This window comes from Taudactylus pleione, unplaced genomic scaffold, assembly GCF_031769625.1.
Source record: "Taudactylus pleione unplaced genomic scaffold, aTauple2 ptg000172l, whole genome shotgun sequence".
NCBI classification, from domain to species: Eukaryota; Metazoa; Chordata; class Amphibia; order Anura; family Myobatrachidae; genus Taudactylus; species Taudactylus pleione.
Window position 1 is genome coordinate 2,110,082 of NW_028284574.1, and position 20,433 is coordinate 2,130,514.

Consider the following 20,433-nt stretch of genomic DNA (forward strand, 5'->3'; position numbering starts at 1 on the left):
ATTTATGTGGATCTGGCTCTTTCAATATTACTATGGATCATGCTTTTCTTATATATGTATTGTGGTGGCTTGATGTTATTTTCCCTATATATTTAGTGTGGATTCTGGTTTTCTGTGGGTGTGAATTTACAGTAGTTTTTCTTTCCTATATTTCTGTATTTGCATAGTTATACTGTATATAATTATATCATAGACTAGCTGTTGCCTGCCGCTTCACCCATGATGAAATAGCTTTTGCCAACATTTGAGGTGTTCAAGTTGTATTGCTTTGCATATGGGCCCTGTCACGGGAGTGGCCCACAAGACCTGCAGCGGTATACAGGCAACAGTTCCTGTACCCACCTCTCACACCAATGTCACTTTGCGCCCTGTGCACAGACTGCTGTGTAGCCTATCCTATTTAAGTGAATGTGGGCCCAAAGCACCTCTCTTCCCACCCCTTTCCATCTACGTGCATGGTGCCACACCGAACTCTTGCATTAATGATGTCAATAAATTTTGTTTGTGTTATTGTTCAGCTGTATCTTGTCGGATCGAGATTAAATAAAGTGCAGGTTATTTCTAGGAGAACTAGCGAACTAGTTGGCTGGTTAGAACAATAATCAGCTAGTGTCTGGAACAAACGATAATCTATTTGCTCCCATACACTTAAAAGAATGGCAGAGAATGGTCTGTCCAATCAAACGTGATGGGGGGGGTCCCCCCTGAATTTGGTGTCCCCAGCACTGGGCATTGCCAGTCTGGGTTGCTGGAACCATAGAGTGGATCACTGCAGCGTGGGGGCCCCACCACCATTATTCTAGACAGCCACTGGCTGGTTGGCACCAGGTTTGGCTTTCCTAGGGGAGTCAGGCCCACAGAAATGCGTGTAGGTCCACTCTTGGGTATAGCTAGTCCTGGTGCCAATTACACCAGGGCTCTTCTCCTTACCCCAGGGTGGCAGGTACGGGGCTAATGAAATAATTTGTGCAAAAATATAATTTGTCTTTGGCAAACTATAGGTCTCAGCATGGCCTGTCACAGCCAGCTGACATTTGTAGAACCGAAAGTGCTAGCTTGCCCTAACACCAGGGCCAGCTGGTACCTGCAGTGGTTCCGTTGTCCTGAAGTAGTCCTCTTTAGCTTCAGTAGGACACCTGTTAAAAAAAAATTACCATAATAAAACACCAGACTGTTTGCAGCAGCCGAAATAGGAGAAATAGTTTCTGCCGGGAGCGGCCAGAACTACTTTGGTATCCTAGTGCTTCAAAGACACCAGACAAGCTTCCCGGAAGTCTGATAACTTTCTCAATTTCCGAATTTTGGCCCTGATTCAGAGCCGGACGCTCTGACCAGAGCGCTCGCTCTGAATCAGGGCCCACCTCCATTAAAATGGAGCGTCCTCCTGGACGCTTGTATAGCTGTGGGTCACCACCCACAGCATATACGAGCGTCCAACAAGATGGTCGCGATGGTCTTGACCATCGCGACCATCGGACTTGCGAGAGAAACCCTGTGGTCGGGTTTCTCAACCGCAAGGCCAGGAGTGATTTTGGCTCTATCACTAGTGATGTCAGTGGGGCCGGCTTCAGACGGTAGGCGTTCCCATAGGAACGCCTCCGTCTGGCAGGCACGCCCCCGGAACGCCCACCAAAGGGGGCGTGCTGTCAATCAACATCGACAGCACGCCCCCTTTGGTGCGAGACCCCGAGCGATGGAAAGTCCTTCGTTCGCCGGGTCTCGCGCATGCGCACGACGGAGCTCCCTCCGTCGTGCGCATGCGCAGTGGGGACCATCGACTCACTTGTGAGCGGACTGCCGCTCGCGAGTGGGTCTGAATGACCCCCTTTATTCTAGAGCATCTTGATTACATTGGTGTAATAATGTAGTAGTATCTTATACAATTTGTATTATTCATATACTGTAATATATTCTCTTTTATAATTTCCTTTATTTTTCCTTCCCCCTGTCCGATCTACTGGCTAATGGTTTTCTTTACCCCATCACACAAATATATAGGGGCGATTCAAATGTTTTCCCAGGGCGCTGTTACTAGTGGGCGCCCGACAGAGCAATTCAATTGTTGCTGGGTTCGGGTGTGAATGCCGTGGGTGCACACATTTCTGCTTGCAGCATCCTGAAGTGGCAAGCCCAAATGTGTGAAAAGTCCGGCACCCAATCCATGTCTTTTTAGCGAGTTTAGCCACTTTACATACGATGAGCGCGTTAATTAATGTGCACCCAAAAACAATTGAATTACGCTGTCAGGTGCCCATTAATAAGCAAGGTGAAAAAAACAATTAAATGACCCCCAGAGAGCCTCATGTCTTGCTTTGGCACTGTTGTATGCTAGGCAGTCTACCAAGGTACATCAACTTGTGCTCCTATTCTCCACTCACAGCAGGGATGCTTCTGCAAACAAGAAGTGCACCTGGGAGCACAGTGCAAAAATATCAACTATGGTACATATCAAAGTCCAACTTCCTACCACTTTACCTCCTCTACTATACCTCCACCCTCATCCAATTAACATTTACATTTTTCTTCTGTATATATTCTTGACTTTGCCTCATTAACAGCTTAATTTACTAATGACGGTAAGGAGACATTTTTATATTACGGTTTTGGTGTGCAAGGCTTTTTATTACAGTACATGGATGTCTTCAAATGTACTTTTCCTGTGAAATGTAGCATGGATTTTCAGATTTAGTTCCATGTAACTCTGCTATGCCAACACTCAGACTAGGCTACTACATGTTAGAGTAATTTTCTGGGGTGGCACTAATTTAGTGGTTCTCAAACTCTGTCCTCTAGGCACCCTAATAGTCCAGGTTTTCAGGATATCCATAACTGATTATACCATCTGTGTACAAGCAACTGGACTGTTAGGGTGCCTTGAGGACCAAGTTTGGGAACCCCTGAATTAATTGCATAAAAGTAACTATAATAAGAATTCTTTGTGATATTGCCAATTTACCCTATCTAATGCCCATAAAATAAATCTATTTAATCTGATATGCTGCCAAATAAAAATGCTGTATCTTCTGGGAAAAAAAACAGCGCTTAGTTATACTTAAGTTATTGTCAGCAAAGCCAAAATAATAAGAAAAGTAAAAAATATCCTTTCACCAAAGTGAAAATAACTTCCATTCATGAAGGGGTTAATCTCCTTCTTGTCCTTGTGCACCAGTTTTAAAGTGTACAGAGAAGTCAGATTATTGTAATTGAGGTAATTGTAAGCAAATCATAAAATTGCCATATTCACAGAAGCACAGAGTGTTTGGGGATGTAGTTAGACCGGCGGACAGGATGACGTGGGTCTAAATCCTGACTGTGCAAGCCTGACACAAAATTTAAGATAGGTGTTGAAATACCGACACCTATCTTAATCCCGATGCTGGAATACAGACAGACGCCATCGCGAAAGAGGTAAGCCGGGGGGGGGTTGGGAGTGTTAGGTTTAGGCAGAATAGTGGGGTTAGGTTTTTTTTGGGGGGGAGTGTTAGGTTTAGGCAGCATAGTGGGGTTAGGTTTTGGGGGGTTAGGTTTAGGCACCCCTAGGAAGGGGGGGGTTAGGGCAATGGACATCTGGGGGGGTTAGGCACTAAGGGGGGAGGGTTAGGTTTAGGCACAAAGGGGAGAGACTTAATGTGTAATGTGCGGGTTGGGAAGGGTTATGGGGGGCATCCACTACAAGATCTGAAAACGACTGCACGATTACGACATCGTAATCGTGCAGTCGTTTGTCAGTCGTGTGATGTGCCTGCACTGAACGAGCAGTCGTTCAGTGCAGGGTAATCCTTCATCAGGAAACATGCTGAGCTTGACGATATCGTCAGGTTGACCAGCATGTTTGCACGATGATAGATGTCTAAAAGACCAAATTTTCAAACGATGTTCGAATGATTATCGAACGATTTTATCGTAATCGTTCACCTTTATCGTCTAGTGGATACCCCCCTTTAGTGTTAGGGAGGGTTGGAGTTGGGAGGGTTGGAGTTAGGGGGAAGGGTTAGTATACTTAACCCAACTCCTGTCAGTATACCAACCATCGGGATGTTGCTGTCAGTATACAGAAAACACAAGACCAAGACAAATACAAACACACAGACCTCAGACCTAAATCTAAGTTCTATCCTCAACACTCGAAGGGTCATCTCATAAGCAGTTTTGAATCCTAAGTCACGAAAGACATAGATCATATACAAAGTCACCATAAGGGTAGAACCATGAACCTCACAAAAGCAGAAAAAGATGCATTACAGGCACTTAGCGACAACCAAGATCTTGTAATAAAACCTGCCGACAAAGGTGGCAGTATAGTCATACTCAACATCTCAGACTATAACCAGGAATCTCAGAGAATACTGAGTGATGGCTCCACATATGAGGTATTAGCTAAGGACCCCACAACACAATTCCATAAAATTCTGAGAGACTTACTGAAGGGAGGTAACGACACAGGGATTCTGACCAAAAGAGAGTACGATTATCTCAATGTAACACACCCGGTAATACCAGTATTTTATTACCTGCCCAAAGTGCATAAAAATATAGATAACCCACCGGGAAGACCGATCATATCGGGGATTAACTCAATATCTGCTAATCTTTCAAGATACATTGACACATATCTGCAACCGCATGTTAACAAACAGAAATCATACATTCAAGACACTACAGATATACTTAATACCTTACAAGAGGTGCAATGGAGGGATGGTCTGTGGCTGTGTACAAGCGACGTCACGTCGCTGTACACAGTCATAGACCATAAACAAGGAACAGAAGCGACAAAACACTACCTCGCACAAGATTGCACCCTAGCAATAGAACAAACCAATTTCATTATCAATGCAATTGATTACATTCTCCAACACAATTATTTTTGGTTTGGGGGGAAATACTACCGCCAGAGAACCGGGACCGCCATGGGAACCAGATTTGCGCCGAGTTATGCCAACCTCTTCATGAGTTTCTGGGAAGACCACAACATCTGGTCAGGGCATAATTTCGGCGCGAATCTGGTCCTATGGCGGCGATACATAGATGATGTCTTCTTTATCTGGAAGGGAGATGAGGAATCACTGACACAATTTCTAGGACATATTAACCAAAACAATCGTAATTTGTTATTCACAACCAATTACAGCCAGTCTAGCGTCAACTTTCTAGACATAACTATATACATAGAGAACCACCAACTCCACACGAGGACATACACCAAACCTGTGGATGTGAACAGCTACATCTTGTCCAGTAGCGGACACCATCAAAACTGGCTTAGAAGCATCCCTATTAGCTAGTTCACTAGATTAAGACGCAATTGCACTAAGATAGATGATTTCAAAACACAAAGCGATGACTTGAAGAAACAATTCCTTCATAAACAGTATGATGTGGAATTAGTAGAGGAAGCATACCAGAAACTGGCAAACACGGAGAGAACCAAATTACTCTTGTATAAAAATAACGAGAGCAACCAATTTAAAATTGCATTTATCACCAGGTTCAGCAGAGACACCCAACATCTTAGGAAAATTTTAACTAAACACTGGCATATTCTGAAAGAAGATGATATCCTTTCGGATCTTCTACCAGACAGACCACAACTAATTTTTAGAAAAGCCCCAGATCTAAAACAAAAATTAGTTAGGAATCACATTAGGACTAAACCTGCAAGACAAACTACTCTAGATAATACGAACATCATGGAAGGATTTTATTTTTGCGGTGCATGTAAGAACTGTAGAGAGGGACACAGCACAACGAAGAGAATTGATCATTTTAAGTCTAACGTCACAAATACAACATACAAAGTACGGCAGCATATCAGCTGTAACAGTACTGGGGTCATTTACTTGATTCAATGTCCCTGCGGCCTCCAATATGTTGGACGGACTAAAAGATTCCTGAAAACACGTATATCAGAACACCGCTGCAACATAAAGAAAGGACTAGAAACACACTGCCTGTCCCTACATTTCAAAGAAGTACATGGACAGGATCCTAAAGGAATGAGATATATGGGTATTGTCCACATAGAAAAGAATTGGAGAGGAGGAAACTTTGAGGGTACACTCAATAGAGAAGAGCTAAAGTGGATATACACACTTAAAACCCTGACACCATATGGCCTCAATGCAGATAATGAAGTGAAGTCCGTTATAACACAATAAACCACCATCAAAATATACCTTTTTCCCCCCTTCCCCTTTCCCCCGATCCTTTATTTTTATATTGAACACGGAGATTGTATACCAACATGGTGTAAATTACCACACCAATAGATTGGTACCATCAATATTTACATGTACGTATAAACAGGGTACATATAGAGTCTGGTACCACGAATACGTATATGGTGACATGTATTTATACATGCAATTAGATGTATATATACACGTGCATAGAGTTTTAGGCACAGTATAGTTTTGACCACTCACCTACGTACGGAGAGTATGGGATAACTAACGTTGATGCCATACATATCTATATGCCCACAAATAAGATGGCCGCTGCCCATACATGACTAATTATACCATAACAAAGATGGCGGCCGCAACAGACTATATAAACCACAACTAAGAGGTCAATCATTAACCCCTGAGGAAGGCACAAGCCGATACGCGTTGGGAACTACACACCGATCACTCCGATTCTATCAGAGACTCATCATCACAGCGGAGTCCCACTCCTTAGTCTCCTCGCGGTGACGAGTCGAGCCGCCGTGCAGTGCCTGCTGAGCCCAGGAGTTGCACAATCTCGCGAGAGTGCATACACCCGGAAGTCTCGCAGACCGCCGGTGGGGACACAGCTCGTCCAACAGCGCGTCCTGACACGCGCTGCTCTACACAGCGGAGCCAAGGACCGGAGGACCACAGACGGGAGAAGAGGATTTCACTAACCCCGGAGGTGAAGAGACAAGCACGTCGAGGGTAAGTTTTGTGCACCTGGGGGATACGGGACGCCGCCCCGCCAGACACAGACTTGGATACCCCGCGTTTAGGACTTCGAATTGACTCACAGCTACACCTTCCATGGTACACTACCCTAGGTAGTATCACTGACTGCCCTGTATCCCAGTTGATACATACCCCCACCATCCTATATATATCCTGCCCCGAATTCCAGTTCCTATACTGAGATTCATCGCCATCTTGCATATACCCTGCCCCGAATCCAGTTCTCCCACTGAGATTCACCACTCTGCAATAAGTTACACACGCAAGGGGCATTGTGACCCCCTATCTTATTAATTAATAAAATAATATTTTTTTACACTTTCATCTACTGTGTCAGTTTTACGTATTACACCAAGTGTAGCGCCGACCTCCTATCCACAATTGCTGTCAGTATTTTGACAGGAGGTATCCCGTCTTCCGCTATTACATACCCATGCCAGTGTTTCAGGACATGGTGTACTGATTTATGGAAAACAGTGACTTGTCATTTTTTTTTTTTCCCCATAAATTTTTCTTTGCATTTCCAAAGAATATAAAAGGGTACAGAAATAAAAAAGAGGGGGGAGAAACACAAAAGGGGAAATGGGTGTACAAATATATGACAAAGTCCTACAATGAAATACATCTCAAATACAGTAATACAAACTAACAGAGCATATAACTGAGTTTACACTAGAATACAATAGATTAAGCATCAGGAGAAAGGGATTGAAGAAGAGTAAGGTCTATATCAGTATTCCTGGAACTGCATGGAGGAGCGTCCCTGCTCTTCCCTATACTCATTCCACCTGAACCACTTTATATGTGGAGACGAAGCAGAAGTGGAATATTTACTATCTGCCGTCTCAAAATCACAGTGCTTTTGGACCATATGCTCAATAACAGTCAAGCTAGGCACAAGTGGATCTCCAAAGCTGTGCAATTAGGATATGACCCATAATATATCTATCTCCCAATGTCATGTAACCAGGGTAAAAATGAAACAAGGCAATTAAAGGATCTGCCTGGATATTCACACCTGTGACTTTGCCAATCGTAACAAAAACTTCAGACCACACTGATTGCAGAAGAGGACATGACCAAAAAACATGGAAAATACTTCCCACACAATCACAATTCCTACAACATTGTTTGGAGATAGTGGGACATATTTTGTGCTGTTTTTCAGGGGTAAAATATATTCAGTGAATCAACTTAATAAACATTTCCGAGTGACTAATACATCAGGACATCTTAAAACACGTATGGAAAATAACCTCCCAGTCCTCCTCCTCAAGCGTCCTAGAAAGATCCTCCTCTAATTCCAGTGGCCTGGGCAATGTATGAACGGTTAGTCCGCCTGAACGTTCCTCCAGCTGCAGCTATGGATATCGACAACTTCAGCTGGCGTTGCCCTATCACCACAGCAGGGACATCGCTGTCCCTGCTGCGGGGCTGCCGACTCCAAGGCTTCACGCGGGATCTTGCGAGGCTTGCGAGATCCCGCACCAGCTCAGTGAAGTAGGCTGGGAGTGAGACACACCACACACTGCGCCTATGCTTAATACTTGCCTCCCTGGAGACCTGCGTTGGCACTGGAGCGCAGCACGAACCTCTGATAAAGTTTGCTTTTTCTCAGAGATCTCGGAGATTTGCGCAAGCGCAGTAGAAAAGTCTCCATTCGCCATGTTACCAGAGATCTGCTCATGTGCTGTAGACTCTGGCGCAATGCCAGAGTCTACAGCACTGCAGAGAGGAGGGGGTCAGCACAAAGTCCGCACACTGGCCCCCTCCTCTCTTTAACCATCCCGCAATGCAATGCCAAATGCGCCAGACCAATTATTGGATCTTTTGGATATGCTGGACGATTTCAACATGACTGACAGACTATACTGCTCGGTTGCAGCAATACACTGTTCAATTATCGGTCTGATTATCGGCAGATCAGACTGATAATTGAACAGTGTATGCCCAGCATAAGGCACCTTTTATCAGGGCCTATATCTCCTATATCCATCTAAATAGCAATCCCCATAATTCTCAGTGGGGACTGCAGTCTTCACCAATTTGTCAAGCTGCAAAAAACAAGCTTTTCAAAGCTTGACCTCAGATAGCTTACACCACTTTCAGATGACTTTAGCAGCCACTGTGACTTTTAGGCAGCCTGGACTGTGCACATGAGCAGAACAAATACCGTCTTTACCGCTAAACAGTGAAGGAACTTTTAATTGAGGTAGTCATCGCCAGGACAGCCTCCTATCAGATGCTCCTCCAGACATGTCTTAAATAATAATCTGCTATGTTAATTAAGCTGTTATTGCTGCGAATAGCAGCATTAACAGATGTAAGTTATGGTGGCAAATATGTGGTCCTTTATAAATAGGCCTCATCCTTACAGAAATGCACTCTTGTACTTCCACACACTTGTACTGAAAGCAGTGGTGCCAAATCTGCCTGTGATTTGTTGATCGATGTTCTTCTGTATTCATTTATTAATTTATTCTTTACTGCAGAGTGATTAATGCTGGAAAAAGTCAGCACAATGAAGACCAAGCAAGTTGTGATTTTGTGGTTGTTGAAGAAAGGGATAACAGACTGAATCACAAATGTAGTGAATTACACACTGAGGAAAGTTTAAACTCTGATTTGCAAACAAGTGACAAGGTGAGTGCTATTTGTGTTGACATCAATTTTTACCACAATTTATAGTCTTTGTTTTTACTATATCTTAAATGGTCAGTAGGAAACATGTTTAGTGCTCACATTACCATACAGCTCAACATTGTGGAGGTTGTGATCGGGACATTGGGCCTGATTCAGACCCGCTCGCAAGCGTGTCAATGGTCGGGCAGTGCGCACACGCGAGTCCCAGAGCGAGTGAAAACTTTACTCGCTCGGGGCTCGCAGCAAAACGGGGCGGCTGTCGATGTTGATCGACAGCTCGCCCCATTTTGTAGACGGGTCGGGGGAGTGGCTGCACAAATGGAGGCGTTCCCGAAGGAACGCCTGGCAGGAAATTCACTGGGGCTTGCGGTGGATGAGACACTACCACAAGGGTCTCGTCGCAAGCCCGATGGTCACACACAGCTATGCGAGTGGCCTAGAGGCGGACTTTAAAAAAAAAAATCTGCCCTGATTCAGGGAGCGCTTGAAATAGTGAGCGCCTCTGAATCGGGACCAGTGTGTGCAAGGAAAAGGGGCGTGGTCTCACGGTCTGGGGGCATGGGCTTGTGATAAGCCCCCCGTTCTTGTCACGCTCGCCCCCAGCGGCTTGGAAAGCACTGGGCATGTTCCAGTCTCCATGCCCCCTTACACACACACACACACACAAAAATGCAACTTACCTGATCCCCGCTCCTGTCGACTACCACCGATGTCCGCTCCTCTGGACCAGCTCTTGCTCTGCACTATGTCACCCGCTGCACACTTGCACCTACCCAATACTATACTCCATACCCCAAAACAGGAGTGCTTTATCTTATGTCCAACTCTGCATAACCCACAGTTTCGGCAGCACACCCTCACTGAACTATGCCTAAGTAAGAACACCTGTTACAACCAAAAAGTCGTAACTGGGTTGTAAGTGCAGTTGTAATCGAGGCGCATATAACTTTGCGTGCACTTAGCTCTGCAATATGTGCACGGAAGATTTGCACCGCAAACAGCATACATTCAACTCTACAACGCCCCAATTTGTGTTATGTTTTATAAGCATATGTGCTTCCATTTTGGGAACAAACCAGGCTTCTAAGAAGTAAAAAATATCCTTTTAATTTAATTGTTTCATCTTTTAAATTAATAGAAGGTCAAAAGAAAATTGTCCTGAATGTAGCAAATACAGCTTGTCTGCCTGCCATGCAGTATTTGCCCTATAGCTGAAGCATGCAATACTGATGTCCAGCTGATCAGGGAGCTGTTGAGCTGAGGTTAGTTAGAAGAACTACACAAACAGCCGAGTATAACATAGAGCAATAATAATGCTATGACTAATACCGGTATGCAGGGGCAGAACTAGTGGCGGTGCAGCTGATGCATTGTACCAGGGCCCGCTGTGGTGCAGGGGCCCATAGCCGCTGGTGTCCCCCGGGCCCCAAGTGTAGAGCAGACCGCAGTGAGTAGCGGTCTACACTACACAGTTTACAAACGCACAGCCGGCGGCAGCTGTGTGTTTGTTATAGCAGCCAATGAGAGTCAGACAGACTCTCATTGGCTGCTGCGTCGTTCACGGAGGGAGCCGACAGGAGCTCATTCATGAGCTCTGCCTTCCGGATCCCACCGCAGCGGGTGATGGGAGAGACGTCATTATGACGTCTCTCCCATCCCATAGTGCAGAACGAGAGCGGGCCCGGAGGAGCGTACAAGAGTGGAGATCAGGTAAGTTGCACTTTTGTGTGTGTGTGTGTGTAAGGGGGCACGGAGACTGGAACAGCATAGGGGGGTGGCGCTACTGGGGGCACTGTATTGGGGGGGGCGCTACTGGGGGAAGTTTAGGGGGGGGCGCTACTGGGGGCACTGTATGGGGATGGGGGCACTGTATAGGGGGGGCCACTACTGGGGGCACTGTATGGGGATGGTGGCCTGCTACTGGGGGCACTGAATGGGGAGGGGGGGGTACTACTGGGGGCGCTGCAAAGGAGGATTACTACTGGGGCAATGCATAGAGGGGACTACTGCAGGGGGCACTGCCTAGGGGGGATTACTACTGGGGGCACTGCCTAGGGGGGATTACTACTGGGTTCACTGCCTAGGGGGGATTACTACTGGGGGCACTGCCTAGGGGGGATTACCACTATGAGCACTGCATAGGGGGATTACTACTATGGACAATGCATAGAGGGGACTACTACTTGGGGCAATGCATAGAGGGGACTACTACTGGGGGCAATGCATAGGGAGACTACTACTGGGGGCACTGCATAGGGAGACTACTACTGGGGGCACTGCCTAGGGGGGATTATTACTGGGGGCACTGCATAGGGGGACCACTACTGGGGCACTGCATAGGGGGTCCCAAAGCATATTCTTGCACCTGGGCCCAACACTCTAGTTCAGCCACTGCCGATATGTGTTTATTTTATACTTATATTATACTTAATCCCTTAATGTATTTGTGGACCTGGTCAGTCTGAAGTTACTCATGCATGTGATTGATTTTATTGGATAGTTTGGATGAGTTTTACGAAATTGTCCTGAAATAAGAGTATGCTTCCATGATCAATGAGAACAATAAAGAAAAAAAGGAGATTTAATTGATCATTTTATGAAAACAGACATTTGATGTCAGTAATATAAGTACATACAGTCTCTTGGAAAAGTATTCACCCCTCTTGGCTTTTTACCTTTTTACAACCTGTAATTTATTTTTTTTAATCTGAAGTTTATGTGATGGATCTGCACAAAATAGTGTAATTTGGTGAAATGAGAAAAATATATATAAAAAAGAATCTTTATAAATAAAATTCTGAAAATTGGTATGTGCATATTATGTAATCATCCCTTTTGCTATGAAGCCCCTCAAAAGTTCTGGTGCAACCAATTACATTCAGAAGTCACATAATTGGTGAAATAAAGTCCACCTGTGTGAATCTAAAGGTGCGTACATACAACGATTTTTTTAACGATTTAACTACAACGACATCGTTATCGTTCAAAGAATCGTTCAGTCCCTGAGTTATAACAATGAACGAAAATCGTTGAAGCACGCTCCCGTTTGCAGTTTGGAGTTCATTTCAGACTGACCAACATAACGATTTTCATTAAGGGAAGGAACATTTTTTTCGTTCATCGTTGTAAAAATCGTTCATTACACTTCAAAAAATCATTCACTTTTCAAGGGAAAATCTGACAGATAATCGTTTGTTACAAAATCGTTCCATTTGTATTTTCCTTTAGTGTCACATGATCTGTCAGTATAAACACACCTTTTCTGAAAGGCTCCAGAGGCTGCAACACCACTAAGCAAGAGGCATCACACCATGAAGACCAAGGAGCTCTCCAAACAAGTTAGGGACAAAGGCCCTCATTCAGAGCCGCTCGTTAACAACAGTACGCTCGTTCCGAGCGAGGTTTGCACATCTGCGCATGCGTACGCTTTTTAGTACGCATGCGCGAACCAGTCAGTGCGGCCGAAAATCCTTTGTACGCTATATAGCGAGTGCCTGCTATTTTGAGTGACAGAATGAGGCGTATGTGGGTGGTAACAGGGGAAGGTGCTTGAAAATGGGGAGTGGAGATCCGAACGCAGGCGTGCTTAAAGGTCAAAACGGGCGTTTTATGGGTGTGTATATTTAAAACAGCAGCGTCATTGACCACGTCACTGGGTTATTTTATAGCCAGAACTGCACGCAAATTTGTGGTAGCAAACACCAACCACAAGAATAGCGAGCAGTTCATACGCTGGTCGATGTACTCGATTAATCTAATAAATAGCGGACATGACGTAGGATGCGTGCGGCCAGGGGGCGTTTTTAACAAATAAACGAGCGTATGTTTTGCTCGTTCGTTCAGACTTAGAGGTGTGAACACACTGCAATGTGCGTACGGATCATTTAAATAGCCACCCCTTGATTTTAAACGAACGACCGCAAATAGCGTGCGGCTCTGAATGAGGGCCAAAGTTGTTGAGAAGTACAATTCTGGGTTGGGTTATAAAAAAAAAAATATCCAAATCTTTGATGATTTCCTGGAGCACCATCAAATTCATCATCATCAAATGGAAAGAACATGGTACCACAACAAACCTGCCGAGAGAGGGCTGCTCACCAAAACTCACAGACCGGGCAAGGAGGGCATTAATCAGAGAGGCAGCACAGAGACCAAAGGTAACCCTGATGGAGCTGCAGAGTTCCACAGCAGAGACTGTTGTATCTGTGCATGTGACCAAAATAAGCCATACACTCCATAGAGCTGGGCTTTATGGAAGAGTGGCCAGAAAAAAGCCATTACTTAGTGATCAAAATTAGAAGACACGATTTGTTTGCCAAAAGGCATGTGGGCGACTCCCCAAATTTATGGAGGAAGGTGCTCTGGTCAGATGAGACTAATGGGCCCCATCCATCTGCGATGGATTGCCGCGATCCCGCGATGCTGCAACCCGGCATCGCAGAAATCCAACATATTGGATTTTCCCGATTTGACGATCGCGATCAAAAAATGATCGCGATCGTCAAATCGCTGACATTTAACATGACAAATATCTGCGATCCGATGACGGATCGCAGAACATCGATGGTGGGCGATCAGAAGTTTCCGATCGCATCCCTGCATCGCGACGATCCGTCGCAGATGTATGGGCACCTTTAAATTGAGCTTTTATGCCACCAAGGAAAACGCTACGTCTGGCGCAAACCCAACACATCCCATCATCCCAAGAACACCATCCCCACAGAGAAAAATGGTGGTGGCAGCATCATGCTGTGTTTTTCAGCAGCAGGGACTGGGAAACTGATTTGAGTCGAGGGAAAGATGGATGGTGCTAAATACAGGGATATTCATGAGGAAAAATTGTTTCAGTCTGCCTGTGATTTGAGACTGGGACGGAGGTTCACCTTCCAGCAGGACAATGACCCGAAGCATACTGCTAAAGCAACACTCGAGTGGTTTAAGGGTAAACATTTAAATGTGTTGGAATGGCCTAGTCAAAGCCCAGATCTCAATCCAATTGAGAATATGTGGTCATACTTGAAGATTGCTGTTCACAAGCGGCAACCATCCAACATGAAGGAGCTGGAGCAGTTTTGCCTTGAGGAATGGGCAAAAATCCCAGGGGCAAGATGTGGCAAGCTCATAGAGACTTATCCAAAGCGACTTGCAGCTGTAATTGCCATAAAAGGTGGCTCAACAAAGTACTGACTTTAGGGGGGTGAATAGTTATGCACGCTGAAGTTTTCTGTTGTCCTAAATGTTGTTTGATTCACAATATTAAAAAAAAACACAACTTCACAGTTGTAGGCATTTTCTGTGAATGAAATGATGCACACCTTAAAAAAATCCATTTTAATTCCAGGTTGTGAGGCAACAAATCATGAAAAATGCAAAGGGGGGGAGGAGGTGAATACTTTTGCAAGGCACTGTATGTGTATGTGTTTGACTGCAATTGCTGGAGTTATCCAATTTGCTTATACACATAATTTCCCCAAATTTACCATATTATGATCATTTAGTGCAAATAGATAAATTCATCTGTGGCCAAATTCATAAAGCACGATGGCAACTCTGACAATTAACAAATCTGGAAAGAAAACATACAGTACACTTTAAGTTCTCTATACAAATCTTTGTGTAGGGAATTCTGGATAGCATTGTATATGCAGTGAAAGCAGATGAGTGCATATGCAGTTAATTATTTACACTTTGGTTCTTACTCTTTAGGTCAATGATAGAATGTGTTTCTATTACTGGGGACTGTTTGATGGTCATGCCGGATATGGATGTGCATTAACTTCATCAAGGCTCCTTCACCTTCATATTTGCGATCAGCTAAGAGACCTTGTACATATCCTGCAGCAGCCTACAGTCGCTGCTCCTCTGTGTCTGTATAACGCCAAGACTGAAAATACTTCATGCACTCCAACTCATGAGAAACCTGAGCCCCCTCTGGAGACCACAATTCGCTTCCACCTTGAGAAACAAGTGTTTCCTGAGAGTCTTGTTATTGGGGCACTGGAAAATGCTTTCAAACAAATGGTAAGTAGAAAAAGGCAACTGTGTGTAGTCTTCCCTGGTGCATTTCATTCTTGTAACTAAATTAAATATTTATTTGTCCACATTAAAGAATAAGTGTATGTTATTTTGGATAGCAAGAACACCCGCACCTTATTTTTCTTTATAAGTTTGGTCAAATATATAACAATCTAATCCTTGGTATGTTGTTTTTTATCATGTGGGTTTATTAATACAGAGAAAAAAAATGTTTTGTTTTTAGTAAACAATTATTTTCAGTCAATGATTCTTGAACGTACACAAACGGGTCAATCCTATTGGTGCGATGATCTCGCGTGTGCAAATTTATGCGAATCTAGGCTCGGGTCGTGTATCTAAGGGTGCGAAATGCAGTGCCATTGCCGGCGTTTAAACGCCGTTGCAACAGCACATCGCATCCTTCGCACCTAATTGGATTGACCCCTTAGTTGCAGTGTGTCTTTCATTCTTTCCCACAGCGTAAACTCCAGAAAGAAGTGGACACAAGTACGGGCAATGCAGACATAAGCTGGGTACACACCGAAACGACCGGCATTCGTGGCGATGTCCAGGGACACCCATGATTGCCGGTACATACTACATCGATTAATGAACGACGGATCAATCATTCGTTCCGACCTTCATTAATGTACATTAGGTCACATGCAATATAGTCAGGTTTGACGTGCAGCATGTCAAACCTGACGACATCGCTAGCGTGTGTAACAAAATGGCAAATCGGCCTGACATCGCTCCTGTGTGTACCCAGCTATTGGGGGAGGTGTATCAAAGCTTGGAGAGAGATACAGTACCAGCCAATCAGCTTATAACTGTCATTTTATAGGTTGTGTTTGAAAAAAAGAGTTGATTGGTTGGTAGTCCAAGGCTTAGTAAATCTCCCTCATAATTATTTCCGTCACACTCCACTTGTAACTAAGTATGCGTATCAGGGTTGTAACCAGCCATATTCTATATATATTAAGGTGGTGTAAACGCAGATGCGGTTTATGCAGAGTCGGTTGGAAGTGTAATTACGTGTGTTTACAGGGGCATTTTTTTGCAGGCTTGTGCAAGTGTGCCTGATGATGGTGACAGCTAATATAGGCAGGGGAGCAGAGTTGGGGGAGGGGAGGGTACTGATTACATGGGCCCAGGCTCATCTGGAAGACGTAGAAGGGGCCTAGGTTATCCATGGATGAGGTGGAATTACACGCTTTTATGAGCACATCACCGCAAAAGCATGGCATTTTAAGTAATAGTTTTAACGAGTTGGTGTGGTCACTTCTACGTATTTGACCACGCCTCCTCTAGCACCTGGGCCCGCCATATGTCTCTGTGGCCCTGAGTATAGGGGACGGTGTGGTACATAGATGCATGCAGCTTCGCGTATGGGCAAATATTTAAAAAAAATTGATTTCACATAAAACGAACATCTGCTGCTGAGTTAAGTCTAAGTGGTAAATTGACTAAGTTTAATAGTATTTAGAAGTGGAGATGTTTCCCATAGCAGCCAATCAGATTCTAGCTATTACCTTCTAGAAGGTGCTAGTTAAATGTTAAGCAGAATCTGATTGGTTGCTATGGGCAACATCTCCACTTCTAAAAGCTCTCATGTTCGTAAATTTACCCCTAACTCTGCATCAGGCCCATGTATGTTTTACAGCAGTCTAGGTATTATAAAGAACATGCAACAAGTTAAAAATTTATAATATTGCTTACAAACATAATAAATGTCATAACAATTTAAAATTTCTCTAATGGTAACAATAATATGAAAATAATACAACATATTGAATAACATGGTAGAAAAATGATACATTGAAAAACTTCCATGATAAAAATTGCAAAAAATAACATTTTGTATCAAATAATATGCTTTCTTGAAATACATTGAAATCAACGTTAAATCCATTGGATAAAAGGTTATTAATTAAAATACAGGAAATCAAAAGATATTTCACGCTTTCCTAAAAGAGCTGAACAGTCACTCCCTGATCACCCAGTGAGATATTTTCAATTCCAAAAATGTTTTAAGTCTGATCTGGCTTGGTAAGGAACTTTGGGCCTGAGGATCGCAGTTGCTAATATGCACGCAATCGAGCAATTGTTGCGTACTGCACATGCCTACGCATCACAGTGCACGAACTGCCCACTGCAATCGGGACTGTGATCATAGCGGCTACGCAGACCTATCGCAGAGTGATTGACAGGAAGTGCCCTTTGTGGGTGGTCCGATCTTAGGTATATCTGTGTGCGACTGAGTCTCTAAATCTAGATACGAAATGGTACAATGTAGCAGCAGCTATTTTCATTCCAAGTTACGTTGTGGTTCATATACAGACTCAGGTGCACACAGATGTATAAGTGTCTCGTATCAAGTAATCAGCACAGTCTGCTGGTGCGTCCTAGTCATTAGACGCATTTTCGGCAAAGAAAAATGCCCATGGCTAGCAGAGTAGCAAGAGACCTGGTGGCTCACTCACACCTGGCAAGTCGCGCTGTGAGGCGTATTGAGGATAGATGTATGAGGACACATCTGTAGACACACAAGTTTCTCATGTAGATTGGAGATAAATTGGGTGGGGAAGTGTTGCAGAAATTGAAGAAAGAAGCTACTCTTAGATCATTAGATTCGGGGTTTTTTTGAGGATTGGTGAGATGGGCACATGTTTAAAGGAGAATGGAAATGTGCCAGTGGAGAGATACAGGTTGCTATACTGAGAATGCTATGGGTTAGAGAGAGTGGAGAAGTTGGGAGTTAGTAGGATCGAGGGGCAGGTTGTAGTTTGCAATGTGTGTAAAGTCTGAATTGTAGTCCTGTAGAGGAAGCAGAGACAATGTGAGAGAATAGGGCTGATGGGTGAGGTTGTAGGATGAGATTATGATAAAAGTGCACAGACTTTGGGTTTAGTTACTGGACAGAATGAATTGAGGGTGGATTAGGTAGTGTAGGAAAAGGTGGGATTAGGAAATTATCATGTCAAATGTTGTTGATTTTCTATTTGAAGTAAGTGGAAAGGTGGTAAGCGAGGAAGAGTTTTTCAGGGGCAGAGAAGACAGATGAAGATGGCAATGAAGTGATGGGGGTTAGAGTTATTGGAACTATTGGATATTACAGAAGTGAAAAATGTTTGCATGACATGTGAAAATGCAGTGTTTATAAATGCGTCCATTTGGTGTACCCATATAGCAGGGGATGTAGTGCCAGGGAAGAAGAGCCAGGTTTATATAAAAGCATGGAGATTGAGGACTCTTCAAAGTAATAGATCATGCACAAGAAAAGGGTGAGGGAAGGTATAGGAGATATGTGGTTAAGGTTGGAGGACAGTTTAAGGGTGGGACAAGGAGCATAAGCAAATAGTAGTTATTGGACAGGGTCCAGGGTCAGAGAATTTGTTTCCAGCATCCATGAGAAGGAGCAGGAGGAGATAAAGGATATACAATGATGGTGTGTGAGTGTGAGGGTAGCAAAGATACGGGCTTGAAGACAGGCTTACCACACATTGGGCCTGATTCAGAGATGTATTACAGACATAACTCAATGGTTATGTTTGTAATATTTATCACTCCCTGTCATGCTCCCCAGCCCCCTTCTATCCTGACATTCTCTGTATGTAATATTTATCACACACAGGCCGGGATGTACTAAATGGAATATACGGTAAAAACACCGTTTTCAGGGTTTCACTGCATTATCCATATGTATCATTGGCTGGCGCTACCCTATAGAAGCCTATGGGCTTCTGCCACATCGCGCTGGTATGAGCCCAGGGATTGGCCGTAGCGGAGCAGTAGCCAGCTCGCATACACCCACTGCGTTGCGCAGAACGCAACAATCGCCCGATTGCGAGCGTATTAGCAACTGTGATACTTGCTGAATCAGGCCCTCTGCTGGATAGACGAATGACAGTGGATTATATTGAAATCATTTGCAAATAAACCATGGCTCTGCCTACGCAATAATTCACGACAAACTAGGATGAAGACAGCGGTGCATTCATGGCTCGCAGCTCAGCCTAAAACATTTTTTAATGAGTGAACACGAAAGCTTGTTGACAGATGGACAAAGTGTATTGAACAGCAAGGCAGATTATGTCGAAAAAGAAAAATTCATTCAAATAAATTCTACTTCAGTAGCGTGAAAGCAAAAATAAACTTCACTGGTGTCACCAGTAATGTTTACTTTTGCTCTCACGCTATTGAAGTCTCCGAGTGCCGCCTCTGTTTGTCTGTGTATATGTGTGTGTATATGTATATATATGTATATATGTGTATATGTATGCATGTATGTATATATATATATATATATATATTATATATATATATATATATACACACACAGACCAACATATATAATACACACATCATCTCCTGATTGTGTATGACTTCTCGCTAGCACTATTGTAATAGAGGAAGTTCGGGTTCTTGCTAATTAGTAATGTATATTGAAATATAGTGATCCTAATCACTGTGGCGCAGGGTATTAACCTGGGTATTTTATCATAATAACTATAGTAATGTGAAAATGTGTGTCGTTCTGATTACTTTTTTGTTTTGACTTGTATATTGAACACCCTCTTTATAACTAGTATGTCTTTATTTATCATTCATAGGTGAATAAAATAACTACCTACAGTGTTGCTAGGCATTTCACCCTGGCCTATATAATCAGAGTGACCAAAGGAATCTGAAACTATTAGGAATAGAACGGATTCCAATAACCATAAAAGTCAGAAATTCTCTGCAAACAGGAGATGTTCTGGATGTGTCAAACTCCTATATTCCCTTAGATTGTAAGCTTGCGAGTGCTGGCCCTGTTCCTTCTCTGTCT

At 43.7% G+C, this 20,433-nt stretch overlaps 1 protein-coding gene across 2 annotated transcripts in view; it reads left to right on the top strand.

The window, feature by feature from the left end:
• Positions 1–20,433, top strand: part of PPM1J (protein phosphatase, Mg2+/Mn2+ dependent 1J) — a 116,059-nt gene that overhangs the window by 49,441 nt on the left and 46,185 nt on the right. For both annotated transcript variants that reach the window (XM_088475409.1, XM_088475408.1), the window contains exons 2-3: positions 9,437–9,587; positions 15,294–15,608. In XM_088475409.1, the coding sequence (XP_088331535.1) occupies positions 9,437–9,587; positions 15,294–15,608 (466 nt within the window). The remainder of the gene's footprint in view (positions 1–9,436; positions 9,588–15,293; positions 15,609–20,433) is intronic.